The sequence below is a fragment of the Musca domestica genome, unplaced genomic scaffold (assembly GCF_030504385.1).
Source record: "Musca domestica strain aabys unplaced genomic scaffold, Musca_domestica.polishedcontigs.V.1.1 11, whole genome shotgun sequence".
In the NCBI taxonomy this organism is placed as follows: Eukaryota; Metazoa; Arthropoda; class Insecta; order Diptera; family Muscidae; genus Musca; species Musca domestica.
In genome coordinates this window covers 14656209-14673659 of record NW_026712133.1, presented here as the reverse complement: position 1 = coordinate 14673659, position 17451 = coordinate 14656209, and the positions used below count along the sequence as shown (strand labels likewise).

Here is a 17451-nt window from a genome sequence, read left to right as displayed (position 1 = left end):
ATATACCATATATCTAGGTACAATAGGTTTTTTAAAAATTACAATCGAAATTTCTATCTTCATACAATCACCTAACGAATCGATTTATACATATCCGTCTGTATATATATATATATATATATATATATATATATATATATATATATATATATATATATATATGTATATATACATATATATATATATGTATATATATACATATATATATATATATATATATATATATATATATATATATATATATATATATATAATATATATATATATATATATATCTATATATATAAATTTCGCTTCAGATATAGTTATATCTCCCGCGCAGGAAACTGCAAACTTTTGAAGTTGAGTGGCATTTCTGTTGCAATTAGAGAATTCGAGGTAGCAACATACTTCGGCGTAATAATCGTATACTCAATTAAATTATTGTGTATTTTTTACGATTAACCTAATACCTTTGCAAAGGCGTTGTAGGTCAATGCTTCTTAACAAAAAAATCATATCACAGTCTGAACCGATGTCAATATAATTTGACAAAATTTACTTTTACACAAAATTCCGTCACACCTTCTATATTTCATTGAAATTGGAGGTACATACCGTGTTTGGTTCATCAAATATGGGAAATCGGATGAGAAAATATATATGGGAGCTATAACTATTTCTAATTAAATTTTAAAATTATTATTGTAATCGGACATACATACTGTGTTTGGTGCATAACATACATGAAATCGGCCGAATTCGATTTCCGATTTCAATATAATTTCGCAATTCTTGTTTGGAATATGGGAGCTATATCCAAATCTGAACCGATTTGAGTATAATTTGACAAATGTATCTCTGTACCAAATTTAGTCACTCATGCCGAATTTCATTCGAATCGAACATACGTATCGTGATTGGTGCATCAAATATGTGAAACCGACCGAAAATATATAAGGGAGGTATATCTAAATCTGTACCGGCTTCAATATAATTTAACAAATTTAGTTTTGTACCAAATTTAGTCACTCATTCCGAATTTTAATGGAATCGTATTGTGTTTGGTGCGTCAAATATGTGAAATCAGTAAAAAAAAAGTTTATGGGAACTATATCCAAATCTGAACCGATTTTAATATATTTTGGAAAATTTATTTTTTGTATCTGCAATCGATCAATTGATATGTGCATATAAAATCTAAATTTTTGGGAGGTACCTCCGATTCTGATGCAATATCTCTGATACTTTCAGGCAATATTGTAGTATATCTGGACATTTTCAGGAAAATCTGTGCAGCGGTTTTCGTGTCCATAAATTACAAATGCACAAAAATACAAACATTTTCCTCTATTATAGATATAGAGAAGATATATACTTCGCTCCAAGGCCAGCATAGCCTTTTTGCGAAGTTATGCAGTATTCGACGTTAGTGTTATCCCATTTGGATATTCTTCTTCAAATGTTGCAGTGACCTGTTAGTTACCCTGTTGTTATCCGTAATGTTGATTTATTCAAGCTCAGTTCTACGCAAATATATACCAGGCCAGATTTGATTTGATACCATCAAACATTTTAAACTTTCACGGATACTCCCTTCGCTCAATATGAGACCTTTAATACTTTTCTTTCGAGACTTTTCATGCTGCAGGCAATCGAGATGGGGGGCAGGTCGACATATTTAGGCCGCATCCAAATATTCTCAAACATATTTTGTTTTAAGAGATGTTTGAAATAATATTGTTATTTTGAGGACGGACAGTATCAACCCGATGACAAAAACAATGTTTTGAGATAAACTTCTTTGTACTTTTATAGTTTGTAGTTATTTAATTTCCTTGATCAGCGTAACTATTGAAGGGATTGGTCCAGATATCTAATTTGTCTCCAAGTTTTTGGGATTGAAATTGGATGTATCGGCACATACAAATCATTATAATTATTATAGGCACATATCGAATTATGATTAAAGGTTTTTGATGGGTTCAACCTTGGCTTCAAACGTATTTGATTTAAAATTAGTATTAACGGTATTTCGAATTATATTTATCATTGAGTATAAGATGAATGAAACGTATTTTAATTACCTTATGGTAGAGGACATCGAAACTTCGACCCGGCCACTTTTTTACTTGAATAATCTATTTTCACGTAAAATAAATAAAAAGCAAGAAATCCTCGTTTACATTTAGGAATTTACAAAATCTATGCTAAAGTGTAGCTTTGTTAAATTTATCTTTTGTTCTCATTTCAGAATATTCTCTGGTGTGCTTTGGGAGCCATTCTTTTAGTGGGTATTGCTGCCATCTCGTATTGGATAAAAAGATGCAGGTATGTTGTAATGTTATTTTAAATTCAAGTACTTATAGTAGTTAAGTTTTAGATTAAGATTTTTATATAAGAATAAGAAAATTTAACATATTTTAAGAAAGTTATGACGTCATAGTTTAATGTAAGAATAATATATTTATTATTAGTGTCTATTAACTAATCTAGAAAATAATAATTATACGTACATCCCTATATTCCAATAATATTTTTTTTATAAACTTGGGAAAACTAAGGATTATGGGACCTAAAATATTTGAAATAAAAAAGTATTAAGTGTTTATATAATATGAAGGGTCTGCGATTTATAGCAACATTATGCATAATTTGTGAAAGACACATAAGAAGTAAAACACCCCTCAAACTAAAAAAAAAAACTTTCCGCAATTACACATATGTTATGCCTTTCAATACTGATTTCTGTGTTGCAATAATTTATTGTCTCTATTTGCTTATATATTGACTAGGGTTTTTAAACTCTTTACTATTCTTTATTGACACTTAAATGGTGGTATGTTTCCTATATCTATCCACATAAGTCAAGAAATTTTTCATGGTAGCAACAGGTCAAGGGTTCATGAATAGGTGATTTTTGTCAGGAAGTATGTTAAATCAAACCCAACAAATGATTCCCCATCTAATTGCGATCTTTAACATAATAAACTAACAATTTAACAGGCCGGTGGTGTTCCATGCAAAGTTATATCTAGTCAAATTATGGAGTTATGATTGGTAAACTAAAAGTCAAGATTCTGCAACTTTTGCACAGATGAAGATATATTCACAATCCAATTTTGCTTAGTGAACTTACATTTATAATAGGTACTTCGGAACACAGCATAATTTCAAATATCACTCTGAAACTATCATTTATCTTTCCCAATAACATTTGAATTACTCAAAATACAATTATAGAGGTATATTTTGTGAGTACATAAAAAATTATTCAAAATTCCGTATTCGAAAGTACAGTATTTAGTAATTTTTAGTATAAATGTTCAATGTCCTAAATTAACAGTAGTCTGTATCCAAAATATTATGATTGTAACAAGAATTCGAAATTAAAATAGTTTTAGCACAAATGCCCACAAATATTTGGTTCTTGACAGTTGAAAATACACAGGTGTATAGGAATTCAGAAAAACGAACAATCGGGTATATGGCAATTCGTATGAAGTGTGTTAGAAATCTAGCTTATTTCCATCGCATTCATTATTATACCAAACTTACTGTCCCACAGTAAACTTTAGGATTATAGCTCTAACAGTAAAATATTGTGTCTTAATATTCAAAACCCCATGTCAAAATTTGACCTTCGGGTAAGAAATTTAGTCTCCAGTATTAGATTTTTAGAATGTAATGAATTTTGGTATTTTAGTTTATCGCCCCTTTATACCAGAAATTATCCCCCTCCAACTTCAAGCGTACTAGCTCTCCTCGTCCTCCTTTGGGAAATTTTTGGAAGATTTCAGTACAAACCTGTAAAGAAAGGCTAAAAGTCAGGCGGGCGCGACTTTATGATACTCGACAACACTATGCAAATTTTTGGAGGAGCTACCTGTAACAAATAAATTATATTGGGAATTTAGATGAAACAGATCATACCAACTATGAACCTTTTTTTCATACCCTACACTACTCTGTGATCAGGGCATTATATCTTTGTGAAGGAAGGCCATAGTTCCTTTGACGATGATCTGTCCGTATGTCTGTCCACGTATTTTTGTGAACAAAATATAGGTCACATTTATATCGGTTCACATTCGGATATAACTCTCATATATATCTATTTCCGATTTCAGTTATATTTTGCACCAAACGGTTTATATCGCCTAAATGGAGTGATTTTTTGCACATACGATCGACAGATATATTTCTGAGCTGTATGAAATATCTGGTATCTAATATTATTGTGAATATTACGAATGTGAGGGACTTAAGCAAAAAATCGGATAAAAAATAAGTATGGGAGCTATGGCTTTATCTGAACTTTTTTGGGATGGGCCCCGTATAACAATACCGGATTTAAAGTTTTTTGGGTGTTAAGTCACCATTTTGCTGAAAATTGACAGTATGGATTCCTATTACTTAAAAATATCACAGCATAGAAAAGTCAATATAAGTTTTGGTATCGTACCCATATAACTGTACCTACAGATATGCCGTATTTTGATGATTTGTCTCAAACTTTTCACCGGAATCGGTTTAAATTGGGTATTTGGGGTTCGTGATGAGTACTACAGGTACAGAAAATTGCCTAAACAGGACCACATTTTTGTATAGCACCCCTATTTATGTACCTCCAAATATTCGAAAATTTTTTTGTGTTGGAGGTACCAAAAGGAGTGGACCGATATATTCCATCTTAACACCAGACCTTGGGTTAATATAAATATTGGTATGTGTGAAATTTGAAGGCAATCGGAATCTTACCATAAATTTTATGAAAGTTGTAATTATTCAAAATGTTGACCATTTGTGGGGGAGGTACTTGATGGAGTGAGCCGATATTGTCCATTTTCACACCTAACTCAGCACTGACGCAAATATTAGGATTTGCAAAGTTGAAGCAAAATCGGATTATCGTTTCTCTATCTGTGCAAAAAAATATATATTTTTTGAAAATTTCGACCATTTGTGGGGAAGGTACCAGAGGGAGTCGACCGATAGATTCCATCTTAACACCAGACTTTGTGTTAATATACATATTAGAATGTGTGAATTTAGAAGACAATTGGACACTTACATCACATTTTATTAGAGTTGTAATTATTTGTGGGGAGGTACCAGAAGGAGTGGACCGATCTTGTCCATTTTCACACCTGACCTAGCACAAACGCAAATATTATGATGTGCAAAGTTGGAGCAAAATCGGATTATCCTTTCACTTTCTCTGCAAAAAATATATTTTTTGAAAATTTCGACCTTTTGCGAACTCAATCTAAAATTTGACAAAAATATTACGATCTACCAAGTTTGTACCAAATCGGATACTCCCTTCGACAATTATCGTGCGCACCAGCCAACCAGTCAGACAAACGGACGGACATCGCTAGATCGACTCCAAATGTTCTGAAACGGATTTTTGGAATGGAATTTCTGTTTTTTGTTCGATGGGGGTGTAATTATAATAAAAGTATTGCATTTTACCCCCCACACATATTATATTAAATATACAAAATGTATTGTTCGTAACAATCCATAAATAACAGACTTCCGTTTGCCGTATTCTTCGTTTAGCCAACTATGCGGGAGAAGCAGAAGAAACCCCCATATACATTGTTTTATAGAAAAAAATCCCTGCCAACTAAGTTACCTCTTAGTTTGGTGTACATTACCATTTCCGTGGTATAAAGAAATTGGCTCCATGTGGCGGCCACTGGTCCGTATGTGTGAGTGTGTTTGTGTGTGAGCTCTTTTTTAATGTTTAGCTGTAACATTTCTTTGTCCAATGCGGTCCTTTATCGATAAGAACGATTAACGGTAAACTATTGAAGCCCAGGCAAGGTCAGTTCCCCATACACTGACACACACACACCTATACACCCATGTGGGGAACACATATATTTATACTAAATGTCCTTACATTTTTTCCCTTTGCTTTGGAACAACTGAAAGGGGCGAAAAAACTTTAGAGGAGCTAAAAAAGTTGCTTACCTTTAGAACCAACCGCACAGTGCACATTCTTTTGATGCAGAAGTATGTAGTGTTGGTTGTGAATAACTATGGGGTCGACAATCTATCACACAAACGCCCACACACACATACAATTATATAGTGCATATAAATTTTACCCTTTACTTTGTTCATATTGTCCCCATTTACACACTTCATTTATTGCCATTTTCTTAACACATAAAGTAGGGTGCACAGTGTCCTTTAGAGAAAAAGTAATAAAACGTAAGTAATTCGAAATATTGTTATTGTAATTCGGAAATTTATTTGTAGTTCCATTCCATTTTTTTTTTTTGTCATAGGCTGTAGTACCCAATGCCAATTTTAGACACTAAATTTGATACAATTCTGGTGAATAATGTCGCTTAAGTCATCAAAATAACGAATATATGGACGTACCGTTATATGAGACATATACGAAGACGTGGACCTGCATATGCAATTTTCGGTCATAGGCTGCTTTAAAAATTAGGAGCTTTAAAAATTAAATGTAAAGCAATTCCTCTCTGTAATGCATCTAAATTCATAAAAATACAGAATGTTGTGAGATACCGTTATATAGGGGCTATACGAAGACGTGGGTCGGCATAACTTATTTTTTGTCATAGGTTGAAGTACCAATTAAGATCTTTAAATACGAAACTTGAATCAATTTCGGTAATTAATGTTGCTAGAATCATCCATATTATGAATATTGGGAGGTATCGTTATATGGGGGCTATACAAAAATGTGGGTCGAGATGGCGCCTTTAGGAATTAAACCTGCCTACTGGCAAAATACACATGTGTGTAATATTTTAGCCTTATATCTCAAGTCTTTCGAAACATAGATTGATAAGAATATATATACAAACCGACATATAGACAGACAGACGGACATCCCTAATCCGACTTAGAATTTCATGATGGTGAAGAATTTATCAAAGTTAATAAATTCTTGACCAGCATGAAATTCTTAGTCGGATTAGGGATATCCGTCTGTCTGTCTACCATCAATAGTATGGTGGAGGGTGTAAAAATTAAAAACATATAAACCTTCAGCATTGAACAATTTATTTATATACAGGGTGAGATAAAAAACTGCAACAAAATCAAACGCCATAATTTTTAAAATTTTTTATACCCTACACCACAAGGTGGTCATGGTATTATGTCTTTGTGCATTTGTTTGTAACAGGCAGAAGGAAACGAGATAGACCCATAGTTCCTTTTGATGATCTGCATAGAATCACATTCTGAGTCGATTTATGCATGTCCGTCCGTCTGTCCATGTATTTTTGTAAACAAAGTACATGTCGCATTTATTGCCCGATCCAGATGACATTTTGTAAAGATCTTTTGTTTGGCCCAAGGACGAACCCTATTGAAATTGGAGATAATCGGTCAAAATTTAGATAAGCCCCCATATATATCTTCGTCCGATTTGCATTTTATTGTGCACCAAACGTGTAATATCAGCCCGAATTGTATAGAATTTTGCATATACACCCAAATTAGGCCTGAAAATATGTATGCCAAATTTGATCGAAATCGGTTCAGATATAGCTATAGCTCCCATTTATTTGGTTGATCCGATTTGTTATTTTTGTCCACCGCCGCCGTAATATGCACTATGCAACAACAATATTTGGGGAAATATATCAAAATCAGCTCAGAAATACATTTGCTAAATTTTATCGAGATCGGTTCAGATTTGGATATAGCTCCCATATATATCTTCGTCCAATTTACCTTTTATTGTGCACCAAACGTCTAATATTTGTTGCACTTACGACCGAATTGAGTCTAGAAGCTAGTATGTCAAATTTGGTGAAGATCGGTTCAGATATAGCTATAGCTCCCATTTATTTGGTTCATCCGATTTGTTATTTTTGTCCACCGCCGCCGTAATATGCACTATGCAACAACAATATTTGGGGAAATATATCAAATACAGCTCAGAAATACATTTGCTAAATTTTATCGAGATCGGTTCAGATTTGGATATAGCTCCCATATATATCTTCGTCCAATTTACCTTTTATTGTGCACCAAACGTCTAATATTTGTTGCACTTACGACCGAATTGAGTCTAGAAGCTAGTATGTCAAATTTGGTGAAGATCGGTTCAGATATAGCTATAGCTTCCATATATATTATTCATCCGATTTGTTATATTTGTTACCCACAACCGTAATATGCATTCCGTAACAACGATATTCAGGGAAATATATCAAATACAGCTCAGAAATATCTTTGCCAAATTTTATCGAGATCGGTTCAGATTTGGACATAGCTCCCATATATATCTTTATCCGATTTCAAATTAATTATGCACCAAATGGGCAATACTAGTCCGAACTTAAAAAATACAAATGCTTCGGCATATTTAGTCCTTTGAACTTTAAATTATAATTATAATCATAGCGTGTATGATGGAATTCTCCCATAAAAACTTTTAATTGTTGTGCGGAGCTCAACTAAATTAGCAAAGTTGTGTGGGGTATCATAAAGTCGGCTCCGCCCGACTTAAAGACTTTATTTACTGGTTATATATTTCTTTAAATTTTATTGAATGAACGCAAAATATGTCGAAAATGGCATCAAATTTTAGAATAAGTTTAGATTAGTTCGAATTGGTCACCTTTGGCACAAATTATGGCCTTCAAACGACCAATGAAACCGTCACACGCTGCCCGAATGTTGCTCTGCGGTGTTTTGGCCTATTCCCGGCGGAGAGCTTGCTTGAGGTGATCGACTCTTTGGTATTATTTAGTTCCAACCTTGCTTTTCAAAAATACTTCAGACACAATAGTCCAACGGTTTGGTATCCGGAGATATTGGTGACCATTTTGCAACCCTTCTTGGGTGGCGCGTGCTGTGTGTTGGAATGTCCAAGGTCTGCGGCCCTCCAGAATATTTTCGCGATAATATTCGGCATTTATTCTGACCATGTTTTATAAAAACGAGCGGAGATCGACCATCGGCTGTTATGGCGGCCTACACCATCACCATGGCCGGCGCTTGAGTTCTGGTGGCCAAGCGAAGATGCACATTTTCAGCTGACCTCTTTGGCGAGTAGACACGATCATTTTGTTTGTCTACAAACTGCTGGACAACGAATGCTTTTTCATCGGAGAAAACTAAATTCGGCAGTTCACCACTTTCGGCCAAGCGAAGCAACTCTTTAGCTCTTTTGAGTTTATTTTCTTTCTGTTGCGTTGTAAGTTCTTGCACTTTTTGGAATTTCAATGGATTAACTCCGAGCTCATTGTTCTATATTTGGCCAATGGAATATTGAGATATGTTCAGCTCACGAGCCATTTTTCGGCCACTGCGACGCGGTTTTCCATCAAGTCGCTACTTTACTTTTCGAACCATTTCTGCTGATGTTACAGTTTTCTTCCATCCAATTTCTTGACGTCGGGCTACGCTACCAGTATCACGGAAACGAGCGATGGATGGTACGCGATACAAAACCACTTGTGGTTTTCCAGCCAAATATAAAAAATCACATTATCACGCTTGAATTCCATCACGAATAACTCTTTTTCTTTTTTTCTTTTTTCTTTTGTACGCTTGTAAACTATATAATGAGCTGTCACTGGAATAATTTTAACAGCTGCCGGACGAGTGGCTTAGAAATGACAGCAGTCTGAAGTTGGTAGCAGTTTTTTCATCACACCCCGTATATCAAATTTCATGATTTCAGTTCAAGTTTTCAACTAATACCAAATTTACTATTATATAGTACTTTTCGTACTATGATAGTACACATTTACAAATCGACCTCCATATCTCAATTCCATCTCGATATCAAATTTTAGAATTTTATCTCTATCCCTTCATCCAATATCTAATATAAAATATAGTACTTTTCAATAAGTACACATTTCCGAAACCACCAACATATGTTCAGACTACACATGAACAGCGATGCTAATCCCAAATTTAGGATTTCAAGCACTTTCTGTTCAACCATTATCAAATTGCTCCAAATATGGTTCTATTTAGTACTTTTCGTGCACTTGTAGTACACATTTCCAAAAGCACCTCTTTATCACGAACCTACCACCTACAGGGAACTTGTGAAATTACAATGTAGGGATGTTGACGTTCGGAATGGTGCAGGTGTTCGTAGACGTATTGAAAATCGTTCGGATTTGGCAGCTCATTAAATTTATGTAGGTGCGGCAGCCGATGTCTAAACCTTTGCAGGTGGATAGGGTCTCGTTCGGGATCGGCAGCTCGTGAAGGGTAGGATCGGCAATCGATGTCTAGATCTTTGTAGATGGAGCGGAACTCGTTCGGGTTTGGCATCTCTTTGAGGGTATGTTCGAGTTAGCAATTCGGGTCATCTACAATGTTTAGGTAACTATTCTAGCTAGCGCTACGGTTTATAACTACCTCGACTCCATTGCTGAATGTTTGACTATGATTTGGAACAGCGAGCTGAAGCTCCTGTAAAACAGCGAACCAAAGCTCCTGAGGACGTCAAATGATTCGGAAATCACTAGCTACCCTTTGGTAGTAGTAAGCCTGTCTATCGTACCGCAAACCGAACAGTATATGTGACCGTCCCTACCATGTCAATGAGAATTATTAGCCTTATGTTGTGAAGGGCACACCACCAAAAACTTAATTGTTCACTACGCGCCCAGCGAATGCGGTGGTTGTTGGCTGGTGCATGTTCTTGTGGTCTGGCTATTGCCTTTGTTGTTGTTACCATTGTACAATAGGCACGAATACTGTAGTGCTTTGTTCGTGCTATTAACGAATGTAAGTGATGAAATCATCACGTAACAATGGGATCCATATTTGCTACTTTTATACCCTCCACTATATTTTGGAGTGTATATTAAGTTTACAATTCCGTTTGTAACACCTCGAAATAAGCATTTTAGACCCAATGATTCGGCCATGTCCGTCTGCGGACAAAGGGATTTTTAGTATTGAAAATAGACACGTTTCAAAGTTTTCTTTAAAGGCTGTTATAGCTTCTCCGATAAACATTACGATGAGTTAAAAATCTACAATGAATATCAAGAACATTTTACGCTCTACCAAGCTATAACTAAGAACGTTTATTGAATCAGAGAAAAAACCTTAAATTTATTCCCCAAAATTCTTATTTCCCTATAAACACTGTTGCCAACAAAATATACCCATAAATGCAATATAGTCTTAGTAACAATAAGAGAAAACCCTTTTTACACATTAAATCGTGCCTGTAATGTTGACAATAAAATACAACACTGTCAAGAAATACTTTCAACAGGACCCCACCCACTCCCCCAAAAAAAGGCGAAAACAAACATAAGTGCATGTCCACCCCCAACAAATATTATTGGGCAAACACAGAGACCAAAAACAACAACAAACGGCTCAGTGCCACTTAAAAAGGACCCTCATGTAAGTTGTTATTGTTATTTATACAATATTACAACTTTATTAGGCAGCGTTCAAGTGTAAGCATGTCTGTTGGTTGTACATATGTATGTCCTTTGGTTTGTTTTTTTCTTTCATTTTTTTTAACTTAAATTACACTTATTTTAAATTGGGTTAAGGACTGCATTGAAAAAAAATATATATATAAAATTAATGGCGATATTTAAGGAATCGTTGTAGCTAGAGTCTTCAAATTTAGCTCTATGATCATTACTGATGTGATGTAGGCTGAATATTAAAAATGGTGTTATATAAAGCTACAAGTTAATTGGTATAATTACACTGAAAAAATATAATTACAGAAAAAATTGAAAATATTATGGAAGTACAGCTAAAAACATGAGACACTTGTGTCGACGTTTTGCAAGTTTACATCACCCACTTTTACATTTTTCAAAATATTCACGTTAAGATTCCTGGAACACCATGAATTTCATGTCTATAGTGTTTCAACAATATTATTGACAAAAATCCGGAGCATATGTTTGTAAAACAAATTAACCTTCAGTCACGTCATTAAAAGTAACGGCACCTTTTTCGATATTTTGTTTTTTGACTATTTAATCCATATTTTCTAAAGGATTTATCTAAAATTCAGTATTTGTTGTTCGTAATGGGTTTTAATTCCTGTGGCAGAAAAATTTTTGCCACAATTTTCACGAAATTATTTCATTGCGTAATATATTTATTATTGAAAATGCGTAGTGTATTTGAACGAAAAGCACTAAATTGTACTAATTTCGAATCACTATTGGGGTCTAGGATGGAGAAAAGTAGATTGTTTTGTAAATGCGTATTAAATGTTCCTAAATTTGGTAGGGTAAGTGAGCTTAAGTTCGGCATGTCCCAGTAGTCGGCACTTTTTATTTTTAAGCCCAAATAAATGAAACTTTTATAACTAAATGTATTTTGTTTACTTCAAATATATTGTCAGCTATTTTGGTGTACAATTTCGCTAAGAAAAGATGATTTATTCTAATAAAAATTAAATTTTTGTCTGTGAAGGTCCTAAACAATCCATATTCTTAAGAAAAGTACAATAAAGACGTCAAATCAGTTTAACTAAACAAAAATATTATATTTTAATGAATTAATTTATTATTATTATTAATTATTCTTACAAAAAAATTGGTATGCCGACTGTTGGAAAATGCCATACCGACAATTGGCAAGTGATGCCGACTACTGGCAAAAAAGCATTGTTTTAATAAAACTACAAATTTATGAAATGTAATAAAAAGATATAAAAACTTTATTTATTATTGCAAAAACTATACAAAATTTCGAATCTGAATAAATTAATTTTGTAATAATTGAAAAGTTCCACTCAGAATGGTGAGCGATTAAAAACGCGAAAATCCTAAAAGTGCCGACTACTGGTACACTTACCCTACTAGCTGAAATTTGATATTAAGGTCATTTTTTATTTCTAGGGCTAATATATAGGGACGTTATATTTTGGGATAGAAAAATTGGATTTTGGCCGAACCGTTGGAACGAATCTCAAATCTTAAGGTGGACTTTTCACTGACGAAGTGGCGGGCAATGGCTAGTTTATTTATAATTTCTGTAATCAACTCCAACTCTAAATCTATTATAGGCATCTATGAGCATAGAAATTTTACACGATTTGTATATTATAGATCCACGTTGAGACGTAGACCTTTTAACTGTACCTCCCCGTTTTTCGGTATTTTTGCATTTTCAGCCACAATTTTCAACTGAATTAAGTGCAATTTCACATTGAACTTCTCATCGGCTAGAATTATCACTCAAAAAAAGGTTTCAATGTAGGGCCAGAGCTTTCCATATTCCCATCCTGATTTTCGGTATCTTGAAAAGTCTCATAAATAGTGGAGGTCCCAACATTACCATTTTATCTCATAATTCTATCTATACTGGCCAAGAAAAGCAATATGTCTTTCTATACCCTACACCACATGTTGGTAAGGGTATTATGTCTTTTTGCATTTGTTTGTAACAGGGAGAAAGAAGCGAGATAGACCCATTGCTACTTTTGAGGATCTTCTCAGTCCGTCCATGCATTTTTTTTAAAAAATACAGGACGAATTATTATCCGATTGAGATGAAATTTTGCAAACAATGTTTGTTTGGCCCCAGGACGAACCCTATTGAAATTGGTGATAATCAGATCAGATTTAGATATAGCTCCCATATATGTTCAACCGATTTCGGGTAAATTGCGCACCTAATGACTAATATAAGTCCAAATGACCTGTATTTTGGCACATCCCATAGAATTCAGTCCAGAAGCAAGTACATCAAATAGGGTGAAAATCGGTTCAGATATAGCTAAAACTCCCATAAATATGTTTCATCCGATTTGGGGTTTTAAGTCCCTCACATGCGTAATATGCACTCCAGAAGAATGATACTTTGTACCGGATATCAAATACTGCTCAAAAATGCCTCTGTCCAGTATAAACCAGTAGTTCAAATTTGGTGTAAATCGGTTCAGATATAGCTATAGCTCCCATATATATGTTTCATCAAAGTACCTCACAAGCGTAATATGCATTCCACAACAATGATATTTGGTACCAGTTATCAGCCCAGAAATACTTTTACCAAATTTGATTAAGATTGGTTCAGATTTGGATATAGGGCCCATATATATCCTCAAAATATTTCGGGTTAATTGTTCACCAAATATAAGCGCAAATGCCTGAATTTTTGTACATCCGATCGAATTCAGTCCAGAAGCAAGTACATAAAATTTGGAGAGGACGGTTCAGATGTAGCTATAGCTCCCATATATATGTTTCATCCGATTTGGTGTTTAAGTCCCTCACATTCGTAATAAGCATTCGCCAACAATGATATTTGGTACCAGACATCTTATAGAGCTCGGAAGTCCGTTTGCCAAATTTTACCAAGAACGGCAAAGATTTGGATATACATCCTTAATCTGATTTCAGGTTTATTGTGCACCAAATGGCCACTATCAGTCCAAAAGTCCTGAATTTTGGTACATCCAACCAAATTCAGTCTAGAAGCAAGTACATCAAATTCGGAAAAAATTGGTTCAGCTGTAGATATATATATACACTGGTGGCCAAAACTAAAGCAACTTAAATCGCAAAGGCAATAAATGTCCTGTAACTTTTACAAAAATAAACAAATCGTAATTATTTTTCCAGTTTTAAATGAGGGGTTTAATTCACTTTTAAGAAACTAAAAATAAAAGTACAGAAATAATTTTGAACGAAAAATAATATGTGGAAAACTAAAATGACTCAATTTTTTCTTGGTCAAAACTAAAGCAACTTTTGATTTTTTATTTTAAAATAATTAAATTTTGGCTAGTAGTCGATAGCATAACCATTATTTTTGATAGCAGCTCCACACCTACGAGGCATTGAATCTATAACACGCTCAATTTGATCCTTGGGTGTGCTTTACCAGACACCCCGAATTCTTTAGAAAAAGTTGTGCTTATTTATTTCCGAATCTCGCTCGATCTTCCTATCTACGATACTCCAAAGGTTTTCTATGGAGTTTAGGTTAGGTGATTGTGCCGGCCATAAAAAAAATCAATTTTTGACTCCCGCAACCAATATTTGACAAGTTTTGATACAAGTTTGGGATCATTGTCATGCTGAAACACCCAAATCAGCCGAATATTTTACTCAGCGTAAGGGAACAACGTGATGTCAAACACATCTTTGTAAACAAACCGATCCACAACTTCCTTTATTTTATGGATAGGCCCAAGTCCATAGAAAGAAAAACAGCGCCACGCCATTTTTGACCCTCCCTCATGCTTTACTGTACCTTTGCAACACTGCGGCTTGAGTCCTTCATTTTTTGGTCTTCTCCCGTAAAATTTTTCAGGTCTGAGTCTTTAATATTAAACGTAGACTCATCCCAGAAATAATGTTGTTTCCATTGAGCTTTATTCCACTTAATATTATCGTTTCCGAAAGCCTTTTTGATTTTTTCAGATATAAATGGTTTTTGGATGTCTTACGGGCATGCAGACCAGCTGCCACTACTCGTCTACACACAGATCTCGAGCTTATATCCAATGATTGCTCTCTCACCAATCCTGTTGAACTCTTAAATAGTTGTTTTTTATTTCTCTCACAATTTGTGGATTAGTACGGGCTGAAGTTTTTCACGGCCTTCATCCGTTATAGACTGTTACTACCGATCCAGTTTCAAAAAACCGACTTAGTATACAGAAATAATTATGAAATCACATAAATATTTATGAAATATTTCTCGGAAATCATTTTCTGTGATATGTTGTTTTGATAGTCACTGATAATTTGCTGTTTTATTCAGGTACTGTATTTGCTTCTAGCCATTTTTAAAATTTTTTTGGGCAGTACTTAAAAAACGAGAAGAAAAACACATACTGTTGTAAAAAACTTCTCAAAAAGGATTTATGACAAGCGAAATTGTTGAAGGAAGCAAAAAGCGATAAATATCACAGTAAAAACAACTGAAATTGCAGCGGTTATATGAATGTACAACAGAGTTGCTTTTGTTTTGTCCAAGCCAAAATCGGGTTAATTGACTTTACCAAACATTATTTTTTATATAAAAATGAATCTTGGTTTTATGTTTTCGGTGTTTAAAAAGTGAATAAAGTACCTAATTTCAAACAAGAAAAACTTTCTCATTTTCTTAATTTTTGAAAAAGTTACAGGGCATTCATTCTCCTTGTAATTTCAGTTGCTTTAGTTTTGGCCACCAGTGTATATATATATATATATATATATATATATATATATATATATATATATATATATATATATATATATATATATATATATATATATATATATATATATATATATATATATATATATATGTTTCATCCGATTTGGTGTGTAAGTCCTCACATATATCCTTAATCCGATTTCAGGTTCATTGTGCAAATAATGGCTAATATCAGCCCAAATAGAGTGAATTTTGGGACGTACGTTTCCATTTTATGCAACTCGGCTCCGATATATATTTTTTTAATATAATCCTCCTCCAAGTGATATCATCCACTCTATAGCACACTATAACTGTTCTAAAGTCAAATGTTGATAGAGGGTATAATCTACTTGAAATAAATTCTTTTGTTACGGGAGCTCTACTAAATATGCATAGGGGTGTAGGGTATCACATAGTTGGCCCCGCCCGACTTTTGACTTTTCCTTACTGTTTCTTACATAAAAATATGGATAGACGCACCTGCACATGGTGAGACATCCTAATGTTGGTATCGTCTCCATGTAACAGTAACTTCCGATATCTGAATTTCGGATATAGGACCTCAGACATATTTTCAAGGATATTAGTGGAGGAAGACGAATTTAACTGCCTTTTTACTTATATCCCTTTTATATGCTACGAAAAGATACACAAAAACTTAATACCCTGTACCACAGTATACCCTATACTGACCGATTTACTGATAAGTAGATCCATCAGCTATTTATGTAGATAATTACATCAAAACTTATATTAATGTAAATCGGTATAATAAAGGAAGAGCCCAAACTCAATGAGTTACAAATGACCGCATGGTATTGTGGGTGGGATAATCATAAACAAATCTCAGGACATTTTAAGCCATGTATTTTGCGGGACGAAAAACGTATTCATAAATCGTTCACCTTACAGATTCGTGTCAAAGGAATCTTTTTACACCCCACCCAATCGAATTAGTAAATTGTAATGAAAAACTCATTCATTTATCATTTCATACATTGGACACATAAATTGCTGTAGTGAATCATTTCGTACATTGGACACATCAATTGCTGTAGTGAATAAAATACAACTCAAGGGAGCATTTACTAGCTCATTTATTATTATTTAATCACATGTCAGTAGGGCTTTTTTCACCGACCTTGAGACAACGTTGACAATAAACGGAAGTCATTACTTTAAAAGAAAACATGTTCACATTTGGGCTGCATACGCATGGAGGTTGAAAATTAAAACACATAGAAACAATTTCGTTAAGTTCAGCAGGCGCGAATTTCCCTTCCCTCCTTTCACTTCGTCCCAAATATGGCA

General features: G+C 34.0%; 1 protein-coding gene across 5 annotated transcripts in view; it reads left to right on the top strand.

Annotated features, from left to right (window-relative positions):
• The first annotated feature begins 2291 nt into the window (after positions 1-2291).
• The window catches only part of LOC101897398 (slowpoke-binding protein), a 138391-nt gene continuing 123231 nt past the window's right edge, over positions 2292-17451 (top strand). For 3 of the 5 annotated variants that reach the window (XM_059131666.1, XM_020035793.2, XM_020035791.2), the window contains exon 1: positions 2293-2310. In XM_059131666.1, the coding sequence (XP_058987649.1) occupies positions 2305-2310 (6 nt within the window). In that variant the 5' untranslated portion in view covers positions 2293-2304. Of the gene's footprint in view, positions 2311-17451 lie in introns of all 5 variants that reach the window. The other 2 variants (XM_020035792.2, XM_059131664.1) reach the window with 2 other exon arrangements.